This window comes from Echinops telfairi, unplaced genomic scaffold (assembly GCF_000313985.2).
Source record: "Echinops telfairi isolate 266 unplaced genomic scaffold, ASM31398v2 ScPeMD7_2010;HRSCAF=2546, whole genome shotgun sequence".
Taxonomy (NCBI): Eukaryota; Metazoa; Chordata; class Mammalia; order Afrosoricida; family Tenrecidae; genus Echinops; species Echinops telfairi.
This window is the reverse complement of record NW_022105908.1, coordinates 21,958,881-21,974,238: the sequence shown is the minus strand read 5'-3', so window position 1 is coordinate 21,974,238 and position 15,358 is coordinate 21,958,881. Positions and strand designations below refer to the sequence as shown.

Sequence of the window (15,358 nt, the reverse complement as noted above, 5' to 3'; positions counted from 1 at the left end):
CAAAGTACCTAGACTAATACATGCATGAATTTTAATCTTTCTTTTGTATTCAAGAAGAAATAGAAAGAGTACATCCTGGGTTGGTGTAGCCATGGTGGCTCGTGTCTTTTCCACCTGTGTCTGCTGCCTGGCCGTGGCCTTGGCACCATCTCCATCTTCTATTTCAACTGTTGTTATTTCCCTCTTTTTGTCTCACTAGGAAAAGACAAAATACTATTTTCTTATTTATGAAACTCTCTATACTTTGTTTAGAGTTTAAACCATTTAGTAAGCACATTTGAGTTTTTATATTTTATTTCCAAGATGTCCAAGCTTTAAATTTTAATATATATATATATATATATATGTGTGTGTGTGTGTGTGTGTATTCACATTTAATTCTAAATCTAAAGGCAAACTTAGGGCATCTGGCCTGCAAATATATTCCTAAGCTTAGCTTTTCACTATTGTAATTCTGGATAGCTAGTATTAGAGCTTTAACTAAAACATAACCATGTACAAAGTTGATTTAAATATGACTAGAAAATGTTACTGTCTTCTAAATGATTAACATGAGCTCTATTTCTACTAAGATGCCTTCTACCTGGGAACTCTATGGCCTTTGGTCTGGTGCCTCATGTAATAAGCGCTTTAGCATTGTGTACGGTGCTGATGATTTCCAAAACACAAACACTGATGCTTTCGACAAGCTATGTATTCCAAGTTGGTTAAAGTTCATCAAATTAGAAATACTTTCTTTAAAGTCTACATAAAATAACAAAAATTTCAGAAGTATTTATAATGTTGCCAGTTAAGCGTCAGCTCAGAAAAGAAAGGTAAGGCCTGGACAAGCAGTAATAGTTATCAATAAGGTAGTTATCTTTTTATTAGCATTGATCACTACTGTTTACTCTTAAATCTTAGCTATTTTCCAAATAAGTGCAAAAAGAGCAACGTTTAGGCTTATGAAGTTACCTTGACCTGTTTAGCTGAATTTTCACAAAGCCCACAAAGCACATCAAAACTATGATTTATACTGCTATCACCTATGACGATCATAAAATAGCTATAATTATATAGCTATTCAGAGCACATCTCTAACCGTTTCTTGATAAAATTTTCTGCTTTGAATTTTTTGTCAAAATCATGTGTTTTCCATAACTGAAGGCATTTGAATACAATGAAAAAAATATCAGTATGACACAAATGTTCTGAGGGGTCTCTGGTGCTGCTGGAGTTGGTGGGGTGAACCCGGTTTCTTCAGATTCACACAGTAACATAGGTCCCCACCAGATGGCAGCAAGCACTAAATGTGGGATAACACTTTCCCACTAAACAGCAGAGGCAGAAAATATGTGGGCAATACATATATTCTAAGGGTCACAAAGGAATTAAATTTAATATTTAGTATGATCTAGGAAAATAATCAAGATAGAAACTAAAACATGATACTTGGCACATTTTCTTTATAAATAAATACTCCAAACTCAAAAAGTGTCACAGTATTCCTTTTAGAAATTTGGGGGAAAGTGACCTCAGTCATTCTTTATGGCCAGCTTAAGTTTATTGAGAACCCCAGATAGTAAATATAGAATTAGCACACATGAGGAAACAACCTAGTTTCCTTAAGAAAATTGCAAGAAAGTAAGCAATTCAAGTATCCTTTTATTTTTTTAAGTAAGCCACACAATAAGATTGTTTAATTCAGATATAAAATTGTAATTGGCAAGGTATTTGAGAAATGAGAGGTTCTCCGTCATTTTCATTTCTTCAGAAATTTACCAAAAAGTCAATTTAATAACATCAAAAGAAAATAAAGGAAATGCTAACAGCTTTATTTAGGAAAAGAGAAAAACGAAGAGCAAAACAACGAGACATTGGACAAGATTAACTTTATTGAGTAAGACTGGGAAAAGAGACTGCAGATTTATGAAAAGGCTTCAGAAACTTCAAGAAAAAACCGAAGTAAAAGATCATGGAATTTTACCATAAGCTTTTTTTAAAAACCTTTTATTGCTAATCAGGTGCAGGTTTACAAAGAAGATCATAGTTTTACATTCAGCAATTCACACATTCGGATTTGCTCATCCGTGGCAGTCCCCAATGTACCATCATTTATCCCACCTCCTAACTGTTTCCACTCCTCCTTCCCTAGCCCTCTGAACTCCGTCCATGGGTAAATTCTGTCCTTTTAATATGACATAGTTGATCATTCTAACACAGAGGTGAGTTTAAGCCCAGACTTGAAGGGTCTGGGCCATAGTCTTAAAGGTCTCACCAATTTCTATCAAACCAGTCAGTAAGCCTTATCTCTTTTATGATACTGAGTTCCATGAACTTTTTGAAGCCTTCTCATGATCAAGCTACAGAGTTATTACTGTGAGAGGTGAAGGAAAAAAGGGACAAAGTCATATTGAGTTTGAACTAATCATAAGAAGAAAAGCTACCATGATCTATACATAAACAGTAACTATATTACAAGTCATCTAGACAAACACATGCCATTGCACAGAATGTAAAGTGAAGTCTCATGTCAACTCAAGGCTAAAAAAAATTTTGAGAGAGAGGAAGTAAACAGACTCACATGAACACCTTGAGGTATTGGAAGGAATTTATTGCTCATAGCATTTAATATATATCCAACAGTGATAATAGTGTACAAAATGTATTATCTACCTCAGTAGACTAAACTCCATCGAAGATATAAACTGTATCTCATCCAGCCTAACCTACACAGTGTCATGTAGAATGCCACCATGCCTAGGCAGGAACAGCAGCTTTTCCAAATTCCTACCAGCATTCAGGAACAAAAGAAAGTGGGAAATAACCATCTTGCGCCCTGCCCCCCCCACCACCACCAAAAAGAGAGAGAGAGAAAGGAAGAAATGGAAACCAAACCCACTGCCATCGAGTCAGAGCCATCCTATCTGAGTTACTCAGGCTGTCAATCTCTATAGGAGCAGACATCCTTATTTTTCTCCTTCAGAGAGGCTGGTGGGTTTTGAAACACTGACCTGGCAGTTAGTTGTTCAATGCTTACAAGATTACACCAGGTTGGCTCCCTTATCCTTCCCGAAAATCATGAAAAACACAACCCTCATCCCACAACACATCAGTTTCCAAGACAGAGCTAAATTCTGTGAAGCCTAAGAATCTTCCAGCCTTCAATAAGTTAATGAAAGAACAGTGGCTTTCGAATTTCCTTGACCAAAATTCATACCAAACATTACATTTTACATCCCCATCTTAGCAATCTGGTATATGTCTAACTGAGACAGAAAATTTTGTGCAATTCTGCTTGCTTAATTTTACCACATATAATGTGCTGTTATTTTCCATTATATTCCTTTTCTTAAAATGCTGCTCACCACCCTTAAATCGGCGGTTCCCAAACCTGTGGGTCATGACCCCTTTGGGGGTCAAACGACCCTTTCACGGGGGTTGCCTAAGACCATATATTTCCAATGGTTTTAGGAACCGAGGCAGCGCTTCTCTGGCTCTAGGCAGGTCCGCCCACATGCAGATACGCCCACATATGGGGGTCACCACAACATGAGGAGCTGAATTAAAGGGTCAGGCATTAGGAAGGTTAAGAGCCACTGCTTTAAATTGTGTTTTGTTTGAATAACACTACTCTACAACATTGGTCTTCAAACTAGAGTAAATACAACCCTGGACGTTTACAATGGTTTTCCAAGGAATTCAAAGGCACAAATAGTTTTAGAAGAATCAACTTCTAAACCTTCAATGCAAAATAAATATTCTTTGCTAAATAAAAGAGGTTTTTAAGTGCAGATTTGCTTTTCCACTTCCCTTATCTTATTCACCCTTTCTCTCACTTAGCAAAAGAGAGGCTTTTCGTGCATACTGATTGTTACTATGGTTCACTACTCAGTAACAATCCCCCCACCCCCCCAGCCCCCCCACCCCGTGATATCAAACCAGTGGAACAATTCTATCAGTATGGATAGTGAAAAAAGGAATGACTGGACAACACATCTTCTGGCAAGTCAGGTAGTTATAAAGTCTTGGCTTTCAGAAAAATTAAAGAAAAACTTAATCTGAGTTGTAAGCCAATAGAATAAAAAGGGCTTTGAAGATAGAGCATTATATAATACACAATTCAGAAACAGTTAAGAGAATTGAATAAAAATTGCTATGATAAAACTCCTATTTTCATCTATTAATTTATGAAAACCAGGGTTCTTCAAACCACAAATAGAATTGATGCTAAAAATTTATCATCTTTCAATAAGTAATATTCATCCAGAGATTAATGAATTGGGAGGGAGACCCAATTCATCTCATAAAATCTGGATTTCCAATAATTTTCATATTCTACTAATTCTTAAATGCATAAAATGTTTATGGTGTAATTAGCTGTATGCCTTTAATAATACTAACAATGACAACTTGTGTAAAAGAAATTTCTATGCAATTTTGGTTGTAGAGAAGTACCATGAAAAAAATTTTTAACATTCTCAAACATTAAATATTGCCTGAGGCCACTAAGTTCTCAAGTGTGGTCTCTGATCCAGTAGCCTCAGCATCAGGTAGAAAACTGCTAGATCCACCAACAGACCTAGCGCATCAAATACTCTAGGGGTGTGGCCCAGCAATCTTTGTCTAAGCAAACAGGCAGTCCGGGTTAATTCTGAGGTACACTCAGTTTAAGAACCACTGTTTTAGAGTCAAATTTTAAGAGATGAATGAAAAAGAAAATCCAGTTCAAGGAAGAAAAAAGTATATATAAAAATATATAAAAGTTCTGCTAAAAAAAATTTGGTTCATATATTTTTTTGTTAAATAGATATTTATGTTAAGTAAATATTAAATCACCATGATATTTTGATTCCACTGGGCATGTTCCCCCACCCCCACCCCCCCACCCCCGCATGTTTTAAAGAATTTATATCCTTATTTCTATTGCTGTTGGAGTCAATGGTCTAGACTAGCTTAAACCTTCGTAAGCATCTGAATCACCTGACAGGTTGAACGTTAAACCACAGGTGTTGAACCCTATGCCCAGGACAGAGTCTCTGGCTTAGTAAAGTACTCCATGATATGCTCTCATGCCTTATACAACTTCCTTTTTAAACAACCATCACATGGTTACTCAATACACTGAAACCCAGGAGAGCTGAAACTCTGGGATTGCGTGGTTTTTCCAGGGATTGCATGTTTCCCCCTTTCGGCAGGGCACTCACACATTGTGTTTTCCTTCTCTGGCAGGCTTCTTCTGCCTTACGCAGGTTCCAGCTTTTACAAGTTTTTCTCTCTTTTCCTTGTTGCTCAAGTTCTATGAGTTCCAGAACCAAGTGAATCTACTTCTCTATATTCGGCCCCTGAGCACAATTGTTTGCTTCATCCGCCTCCCGCCACTGAGTCAGTTCCAACTACTAACGACCCTATCCAGCAGAGTAAAACTGCCCATCTGGGTTTCTATACATGTCCATGAGAGCAGACAGACTCCTCTTTCTCCCACGGGACAGTGGATGGGCTCAAGCTGCTGACCCTGCTGTTAGCAACCCCACATGGAACCCATGATGCCATCACGGCTCCTGGTCTGCTTCACAACAGATATTAAACTAATTCCATGAAATGTAAATTTTAATAGAGCATGACTAAAGGTACTAGCAGAGAGATCTATCAGCCTGGTTAGCTAAGGAGGGTCCTAGTTTTAGCACTGAAATTCCTATGCCTGAGAATGTATCCCACTATGCTGAATATTGACATTCGGGTCAAACAACAAGGAGAAATCTGAACAGTGCATTTTTCAACTTGTTCTAAGTACAAATAGAATCAAAGCTGATATTGACGATTAACACTGCATTACCAAGAAACCCACTATTTTAAAGCAGTTTTAGGGTGTGTATGTGGGGGTTGGGGAAGAAGAGGGACTTATGAACTTACCTTCTTTAGCCAGATACAACTCCTTGAATTTTGCTCTCTTTTGATTAAATTCTTGCTCAAGCTGCTGCTGTGCACGTGAAAATTCAGCATTAATTTTTTCCAATTCTGCTACTCGTTGTTGAAGAGAAACTGAACAGAGAAAGAAAGGGAAAGAAAACTGGTTAAGAAGCAACAACTTGATAGGCTGGATGAATAATCTGGAGGAGAAAACAATGGGACCAACAGTTCCAGAGGGACATGGGAGAGGGGCAGGTGGGGGGACATGGGAGAGGGGCAGGTGGGGGGAAAGGAAGTGGCGTTAACAAACTCAGGGACAAGGGAACAACAAGTGATCCAAATCGGTGGTGAGGAGGGTGTAAGAGGCCTAGTAGGGTGTGACCAAGGGTAATGTAACCGAGAAGAATTACTGAAACCCAAATGAAGGCTGAACATGATAGTGGGACAAGAGGAAAGTCAAAGGAAATAGAGGAAAGAGTTAGGAGGCAAAGGGCATTTATAGAGATCTAAATAAAGGCATGTACATATGTAAGTATATTTATATATGAGGATGGGGAAATAGATATATGTCCATATATGTATAGGTATAGTATTAAGGTAGCAGATGGACATTGGGCCTCCGTACTCCTTCAATGCAAGAATACTTTGCTCTATAAAACTGGTTTTCCATGATGCTCACCTTCCTGACAATCGCTGAAGACAAAGCGGGTGCAAAAGCAAATGTGGGGAAGAAAGCTGGTGGTGCCCAGCTATCAAAAGATACAGCATCTGGGGTCTTAAAGATTTGAAGGTTTCAAGTGGGCATCTAGCACAGAAGCAACAAAGCCCACATGGAAGAACCACACCAGCCTGTATGATCTCAAGGTGCCAAAGAGATCAGGTATCAGGGCATCATCAGAACAAAAAAATCATATCATTGTGAATGAGGAGGAGAGCGGAATGGAGACCCAAAGCCCATCTGTAGGCAACTGGACATCCCCTTCCAGAAGGGTCGCAGGGAGGAGACGAGTCAGTCAGGGTGCAATGTAGCAACGATGAAACACAACTTTTCCTCTAGTTCCTAAATGCTTCGCCCCCTCCCCACCCACCCCACTATCATGATCCCAATTCTACCTTACAAATCTGGCTAGACCAGAGGATGTACATTGGTACAGACAGGAACTGGAAACACAGGGAATCCAGGGCGGATGATCCCTTCAGGACCAGTGGTGAGGGTGGCAATACCGGGAGGGTGGAGAGAGAGTAGGGTAAAAAGGGAGAACTGATTGGACAGACAACAGAAAAGTGGGTGAAGGGAGACGTCAGACAGTGTAAGATATGACAAAATGATAATTTATAAATTATCAAGGGTTCATGAGGGAGGGGGGAAGCAGGGAGGGAGGGGGTAAAAATGAGGAGCTGATGGCAGGGGCTTAAGTGGACAGCAAATGTTTTGAGAATGATGAGGGCAATGAATGTACAAATGTGCTTTACACAATTGAAGTATGTATGAATTATGATAAGGGTTGTATGAGCCCCTAATAAAATGATTAAAAAAAAAAAAAGAAGCAACTTTTATTTCATAAATCAAGTTACAAGAATAAACAAACATTCCAGCTAGCGATCGCAATGTCTATACATGAAACAGGTAGTCAAGCTTCCCCCAAATATTCAAAATATTCTAGGAAATTCTAATTGGGGAAGTGGGGGGAGTAAGGCATCAGCATGAGACTTAAAATACACATTGTGAATGAGTCAGGTAACGAGAAACAGCATAGAATCACACTGGGCAAATTTCCCAAGAAAGCTTCTGAAGTTCCTGTGCATAACTAACAGAACATCTACCCACTTCTGGAGTTGTTAAATATTGGATTCATGGGGCTATTTCTCCACAAATGAGCCGACTGTCAAAGCTCTAGTTCCTGCTTCTCTCAAGAGCAAACTCTAGTTAGATGACGCCATCTAATTTCACAACAATCCAAAGACATGATCAAAGCCCACTCAGAGAGAGAGGATACAGGTCTGTACATTCTAAGAAACTCTAATTACTGGGAGATTATCTAGTTTTCAGTTTGATGCTGATCATGGTATGGCTGGGATTGGGCTCTGTCATTTGGCCAGTTGATAAAACGACTGTGTAGTCTAGCTATACCCAGGCATAGTCCAGGAGTACAACCCTTTGACTCTCCCTTCTGCTCCAAAAGCAACCCAGCCAGACTATGACCCTACTGCCTCCAAGGTATGTACAAGGGGGTACCCTCCCCTCAAAATGGATTTTCCCCCCCAAAGCTATCTATTTAAATTATCTTTACAAAACAACCTTACCACCTTCAAAGTACTCTCCATTACACTTAATACAATTGTCAAACTCATCTGTTTGGGTGGCTGACAGCCACCCTCGTTTTTTCTTCAACTCTTCTACATCATCAAATCGTTGTCCTTTCATGTCCCTCTTCATTCCCGGAAGAAGAAAAAAAGAAGTCCCATGGAATGAGGTCAGGTGAGTGAGGTGCATGAGTCAAGAAAGGCATGCTGTTTTTTGCCCAAAACTAGCTCACTGAGATGGCTGTGTGAGCAGGGACATTGTCATGGTGGCACAGCCAGTCCCCTCTGCCACAAATCAGCCTTTTTTGGCACACAATGTTATGCTACCTTTTCAGAACCTCTAAATAGAAAGCTTGATTAACAGTCTGACCTGGTGGAACAAACTTCAAATGCAGTATGAGTCAACAGTTTTGTTGCCATTCAGGAAGTTGCCTGACTTCCAGTACAAGGTTTGTCATCAATGGACATTTCACCTTTTGTGAAATGAGTAAACCACTCATACTGAGTTTTTCCCTTAGTACTGTCCTTGTAAGCTGTGTTCAACATTGCAACAGTTTCTGCTCGGGCATTTTTCCCAAGCAGGAAACAAAATTTCACAGTCACATGCTGTTCTCTTAAATCAGCCATCACAAAAAACGAGATTCGAGTGAAACTGCTTTCACGAAAAAATTCACCGTGACCAGAGCGAACCATCCTAGGTAACATACTAGGTGCACTAACTCAGAACGAGTTGCTCCAGGCTTGACTAGCGTGGGGGAAAATGCACAATTCCGGGTTTCGGTGGGGCAGGGGGGGTGTGGTACCCCCTCACATACCCATCATTACTAATCAGCCAGTGCCTAATTACTGCCTACATCAGCGGAGCTCCCAATTCCCTGTTAGAAGCCATCCCAGATAATGATTTGCCTATAATTTTATCCCTGACTTCAGATTCTCTCTGAATGTTCTCGCCCTTAACTCATTACTCAGGTTAAATGAAAACCTATTCTATAATACGTTAAAATAAACCAACTGAGAGCGAGGCCTGGAGGGTGAAGGGAATGTGGGGTAGAAAGAGGGAACCAATTACAGGAAGCTAAGTCTTGCCTCCTCCCTGGGGGAGGGACAGCAGAGAGGGGGCGGGGGGAGACATCAGACAGTGTAACTTATGGCAAAACTATAATAAGTTATGAATTATGAAGGGTTCATGAGGGAGGAGGGAGGGGGGAAATGAGCAACTGATGTTAAGGGCTAAAGTGGAAGGCAAATGTTTTGAGAATGATAAGGGCAACAAATGTACACATGTGCTTGACACAATGTATGTATGTATGTATGGATTGTGATAAGAATTGTATGTGCCCCCAATAAAATAATTTTAAAGAAATAAACTGAGAAAAATGTACCAGTGATTTATCTATAAACAAAAAACCAAGCCTACTGCCATTGAATTAATTCCAACATATAGCAATCCTACAGGCAACACAATTGAGACTGATTAATTTTCTTCTATATACTTTCCAAATTTCTCCACACTAAGTGTATACTCATTAACGCTTTTAGCAATAAAGAATGATCTATAGATCACTGATCCATGACATTCCCAGACAAGGCTCACTAAAGATTTAACAGTTTCTATGTAATCCATAGAAGACTGGGGGAAAAAAATCGATGTATTTGAATTATGGTGCTGGAGAATAATATTGAGAGTACCACAGACTGCCAAAAAAGAACAAATAAATCTGTTTTGGAAGAATACTTCCAAGAATGCTGCTTAAAGGCAAGGTGGGTGAGACATCGCCTCGCATACTTTAGACATGTTGTCAACAGAGACCAGTCCCTGGAGAAGAATGTCATGTTTGGTAAATTAGAGGGGCAATGTAAGAGGAAGGCCCTCCAAAGAAAGCTGATGGTGCCCGGCTATCAAAAAGTATAGCGTCTGGGGTCTTAAAGGCTTGAAGGTAATCAAGCGGCCATCAAGCTCAGAAGCAACAAAGCCCACATGGAAGAAGCACACCAGCCTATGCAACCACGAGGTGTCGAAGGGATCAGGTGTAAGGCATCATCAGAACAAAAAATCTTACCATAGTGAATGATGGGGGGAGTGCGGAGTGGAGATCCAAAGCCCATTAGTAGGCCACTGGAAATCCCCTTGCAGAGGGGTTTCGGGGAGGAGATGAGCCAGTCAGGGTGCGATGTAGCAATGATGAGAAATACAACTTTCCTCTAGTTCCTAAATGTTTCCTCCCCGCTCCCACTACCATGACTTGAATTCGATCTCGCAGGACTGGCTAGACCAGAGGAGGTACACTGGTATAGATGGGAACTGGAAATACAGGGAAACCGGACGGATGAGCCCTACAGGACCAGTGGTGTGAGTGGCGAAACAGGGAGGGTAAAGGGAGAATGGGTAAGAAAGAGGGAACCGATTACATGGAACTGTGTGTGACCTTCTCCCTGTGGGACAGACAACCGAAAAGTGGATGAAGGGAAACGCCGGACAGGGCAAGATATGACAAAATACCCATTTATAAACTATCAAGGGCTCATGCGGGAGGGGGGAGCAGGGAGGGAGGGGGAAAATGAGGACCTAATGTCGGGGGTTTCAATGGAGAGAAAATGTTTTGAGAAACGATGTACAAATGTGCTTTACACAATTGATGTGTGTATGGATTGGGATAACAGTTGTATGAGCTCCTAATAAAATGTTTAAAAAAAAAAAAAAAGGCCCTCAACGAGATGGGCTGACACAGCGGCTGCAAAATGGGCTCAGGCTTAAGAACAATTGTGAGGACGGCACAGGACTGGGCAGTGTTTTTTCTCTAGTGCATGCGGTCGCTAGTGGTTGGGACCTATTCGATGGTACCTAACAACAACATGCAATCCACAGTAGACGGGGGAATACTGCTGCTGCTCTGGGTTCCACATCACTGAGGGCAATGCGTCATTCTGGAGAGTAAGTATGAGATTTTTAAATTGAAACAAAGAATGACACTTGGTCACCTGAATATGGATAACTCTTTGGAGAAAAAAGGAATGAAGGAATTCAGTGGAAGGGGAAATGTGCAATTTATCTCATATTTATACCATTTGATTGAAAAGCTCAAGTGACAGTCATGTGATTATAAAACAGAAATGCTGTTACTATTGTTTAAGCAACTTGTTCACTGAGCTTATTTATTTCTGCTGCCATTTTTACTGCCCAAGTCCGACTTATTACATATATTACACAAATTTTCCTCTTAACACTTACTGGAAGTTACTGATTACTGCAAGAGGTAGGAAAAGCCCTGGAAAATCAAGATAGTAGAAAAAGCAGATCCCTGTTCTCTTACACTTCTCTAATCACTACTCCCTCACCTAGTCCCTACCATCCCCCAAAATAAGCACACCATTCCTGGTGTTCAATGTAATTATATGTATATTTAGAAACGGAGGCTACTGGATCAATAAAGACTACAATGGTTAGGTTTGTGCTGCTTTCTTTCCAACCCCATCCTGGCTCTGGCCCACGGTTCAGACCCAATTCCATGCACCCACAAGACTGGCTGGCTAGCTGGCTCCCTCTGGGCTTCAGGACAAGTTTTTTTGGTTTGTTCCAGGAGATATGATCCCTCTGCAGTTTTACCTGGTAACTACTTTGTCCCCATTTTTGGATTTTGTTTTTTGTTTAATAACAAAATTTTAACTTAAAAATTTATCTCACGTACCTTTAAATACTTACAATTGTACAATACAAAAGGCCAAAATAACTATTGGAGGTTTTCTGTTTGTTTGTTGGCTTTTTTACAAGAAGGTTTTTACTGTTAGAGCTAGAAAATCAATTAATCCTGCATAAGACAGCAGGAAAGCATACAAACAGGCATATCCTAATGCATTAGCAATCCACCACAAATCAACCTGAAAGATGCTCTCAGAGGAAACACTATGTTTGTAACACAAAGGCAATAGGAAATTCAGAAAAAAATCAGCTAACAGTTCAAGTAGAAAGTATTTAGCTTGGCACCTAAAATAATTTTGAAAAATACTAGATGTTGTTATTAAACTAGTGGTTTAGAAGAGGGAATTGTATTAGAGCTTAAATTCTGATCACTTGATTTGCAGACAGCTATAGAAGACAATGAAAGACCAAAATCCGTTTTCAGAGTCCCCACATGGATTAAGCCTCTGGTGATTCCTCTTTGACCCTTGACTAGGGATGTACATAGCCTTTCTTTTTCTTTTTTAAATAAAAAATCATTTAAACTATTAAACTAATGTTATTAAACATTGATATTTAATGGATAAAGAAAAAAGAAGAAAAAATATATGTAAAAGTGATTTTGTGACCAAAAGACCAGATATCAACCTCATGATGCTGACTCAGTCCATGCTTAGATTTTCTGCTCATACCCTTCCCTACATATCCTCACGGCATCATGGGCAGATTAATTAGTGTTAATGCCAGTCTTCAATAATACTAGCCCTGAGGAATTTGAATAGCCAAGAACTATTAATACACCAGCTTTCATTAATCAACCCGCACATTCTATATAAGCAATAATAAATTCATTAGAATAATAAGATATGGGGAGAAAATTAATCTATGTAGTAGGTACTTGATAATCCAAGGGGGAAACTAACATAAGATCATGTACCCAAAATGTCTGAATCAAGAAATTGCAATAGAGGAAGAAAGGAAAAGAAGAAAGAACATGGTAAATACATGAAGGAAAGCCTCAGTGATTCTGAGACATATCACCTTCCCTGGCTCTGGTATTGGAGCCCTGGCAGGTGGCGTAGTAGATTTCAAGTTGGGCGGCTAACTGTAAGGTCGGCAGTTTGAAACTACCCGCCATTCCAAAGGAGAACATTCCAAGGGAGAAAGAGGGGCTTTCTTCTCATGAGAGACCAACAGCCCAAGGAGAATTCTTACAAGGCAGAGGTCAGGTATGTCTCCACAACTTATTTTATACCCAAGAAAGTCCTACAGAGCAGTTCTATTATATGGGGTCTCAATGACTTGGAACCAATTCAACGGCACCCAACAAATCAATCTGGGGCAATAAGGGTTCGGTGGTAGAAGATTAAGGTTCAATTCCAGCCAATGCACCTCTCATGCAGCCAGTATCCCCTCAAAGGAGGGCTGACTATTGCTGAACAGGTTTTAGTAGAGGAGGTTCCAAGTGATAATAGACTAAGAAAAAAGGCCTGGAAATCTATTTTTGAAAATCAGTGCAATAATGGCATGGCAGTGGTGTCTGGCCTCTTAATTCACACACACAACACACACACACACAACACACACACACAAGCAAACGTATTGCCATCAAGTCAATTCCAACTCAAAGTGACAATAAGACAAGTTAGAACTGCCCTTTTTGAGTTTCCAAGACTAACTCTTATGGAAGGAGAGAGTCCTGTCTTTCTCCCTCAGAGCAACTGGAAGTTTCAATCTGCTGGCCTTGTGGTTCACAGTCCAACATGTAACCACTATGTCACCGGGGCTCCTTTCACAAGGAGAGGTTGGAAAATCAAGATCAATAGCCCAAGGTTAATTCTTATGAGGCAGAGATCAGATATGTCTCCATAACTTTTTCTTCCATAACTTTTTTTTTAACAATTCTGACACCAGCCATTCCCTCACCCCACCCCCACCCCTCTATGCTACTCTGCTGACTTCAATAATTTATTGCAACGGCCACCCAGAACTCACAGACAGCATTCACAACTATCGCGTTTATTAGGAAAATAACAGGCTACAATTCAGAAATAATTATTCAGGATACAGTTCTTTAATCAGGATAGCCTTTTCTCTGCCATGCTTGCAGGCAAGCCTCTTTCTGGTCCCTTGGCCTAGCCTCTGTAAAGCTCCTAGCTCTGTGATTCACATGGTCTACAGTTCACATGGTCGGAGAAGGACTTGGCTTTCTACTCCTGTAAAGTTAGTCTGGGTGCAGCACTGATTCCATTGCCGTGAGTTTGGAGCTCTGCTGCTAAGTTCCCAGAGGTACCACACTCCTACAGTAGGCCTCAACCTGAAAGCTCAACCTTATCTTATGGGTTGGCAAACCTAGCTCCCCCAACAAGTGCCCCAAAGCACCCCACACTCTGCCATGCCTGCTACCTGAAAGCACTCCATTCCTTCGCTCTGTGGGCCAGGAAGTCCACTGCTCTGTCTTGTGCTGGTCTCTTGGTTCTGTTGCCTCTGCTGTCACTGTTTCGCTGCTGCTGCTGCTGCTGCTGCTGCTGCTTATTGTCTCTTGCCATCTCTAGTAGTTTCCTGGATCCAAGAGATTCTCAACAAAGGGAGCCCAGATCCAAAGGACGCACTCCACTCTTGACTTTTCTTTCTTGGAGACCATAAGACCTTCCTTTTCTAGATCTAGTATGGCTTTAAGCCTAGCTTGATGGCAAAATTGACCAATCACACCTTAGAGTTCCATACACCTTATTTACATTAGCAAGTTATACAATCTCGTTGGTAGGCCACAGTCCTAGAGAAAGACAGGATGCTTGGTAACGTGGAGATACAGCAAAAACTAGAAAAACTCCCAATGAGATGGACACAGTGACTGCACGAAAAAGCTCAAAAACAGGAATGATATAAAGATGGCACATGGCCAGGCAGTGCTGTACACAGAACTTCTCTGAGTCCAAACCAACTCAACTGCATCTGACAACAGCAACAACTCTACAGTCATTTGGGGCGGGTGGGAGTTACATATGAAGTAACAGTAAGCCATATTAAGTAATTCACTGCGCCAGTCAGTGGATCACATGAGTCAGATCTGCAAACCGATCATGGGGATGGCACAAGACCAAACAGCATGGGGATCGAAGATATTTATCTAAGCAGAAAGTTATGTCTGTTCTTCAGTCCAATGATTTTCCATGCTCTTTTATATGGCAGTGAATTACATGGTCGAAAAACATGAGAAACAAAAGCCACAATCTATAAAAACTGTATGAGTCCACTTATACCCATACAAGCACTTATAAAACAGCTGAACACCAGGCCTTTTTACATTATTAACTAAACTAAATATCGATCAGAAATTGAGATGACTTAAAACTTGGTAAAATTCATACATTGGTAGTTGAACTATATTATATATCGTGACAACAATTTTTTTAAATCATTTTATTGGGGGCTCATACAACTCTTATCACAATCCATACATCCATTGTGTCAAGCACACTTGTACAT

At 40.4% G+C, this 15,358-nt stretch overlaps 1 protein-coding gene across 1 annotated transcript in view; it reads right to left on the bottom strand.

Moving 5' to 3' along the window:
- RABEP1 (rabaptin, RAB GTPase binding effector protein 1) overlaps positions 1-14,418 on the bottom strand; it is an 83,697-nt gene extending 69,279 nt beyond the window's left edge. The window contains exons 1-2 of the mRNA XM_045293323.1: positions 14,355-14,418; positions 5,893-6,021 (exon numbers count right to left, since the gene is read on the bottom strand). Coding sequence (XP_045149258.1) covers positions 5,893-6,021; positions 14,355-14,418 — 193 coding nt within the window. The remainder of the gene's footprint in view (positions 1-5,892; positions 6,022-14,354) is intronic.
- Positions 14,419-15,358: the final 940 nt, after the last annotated feature.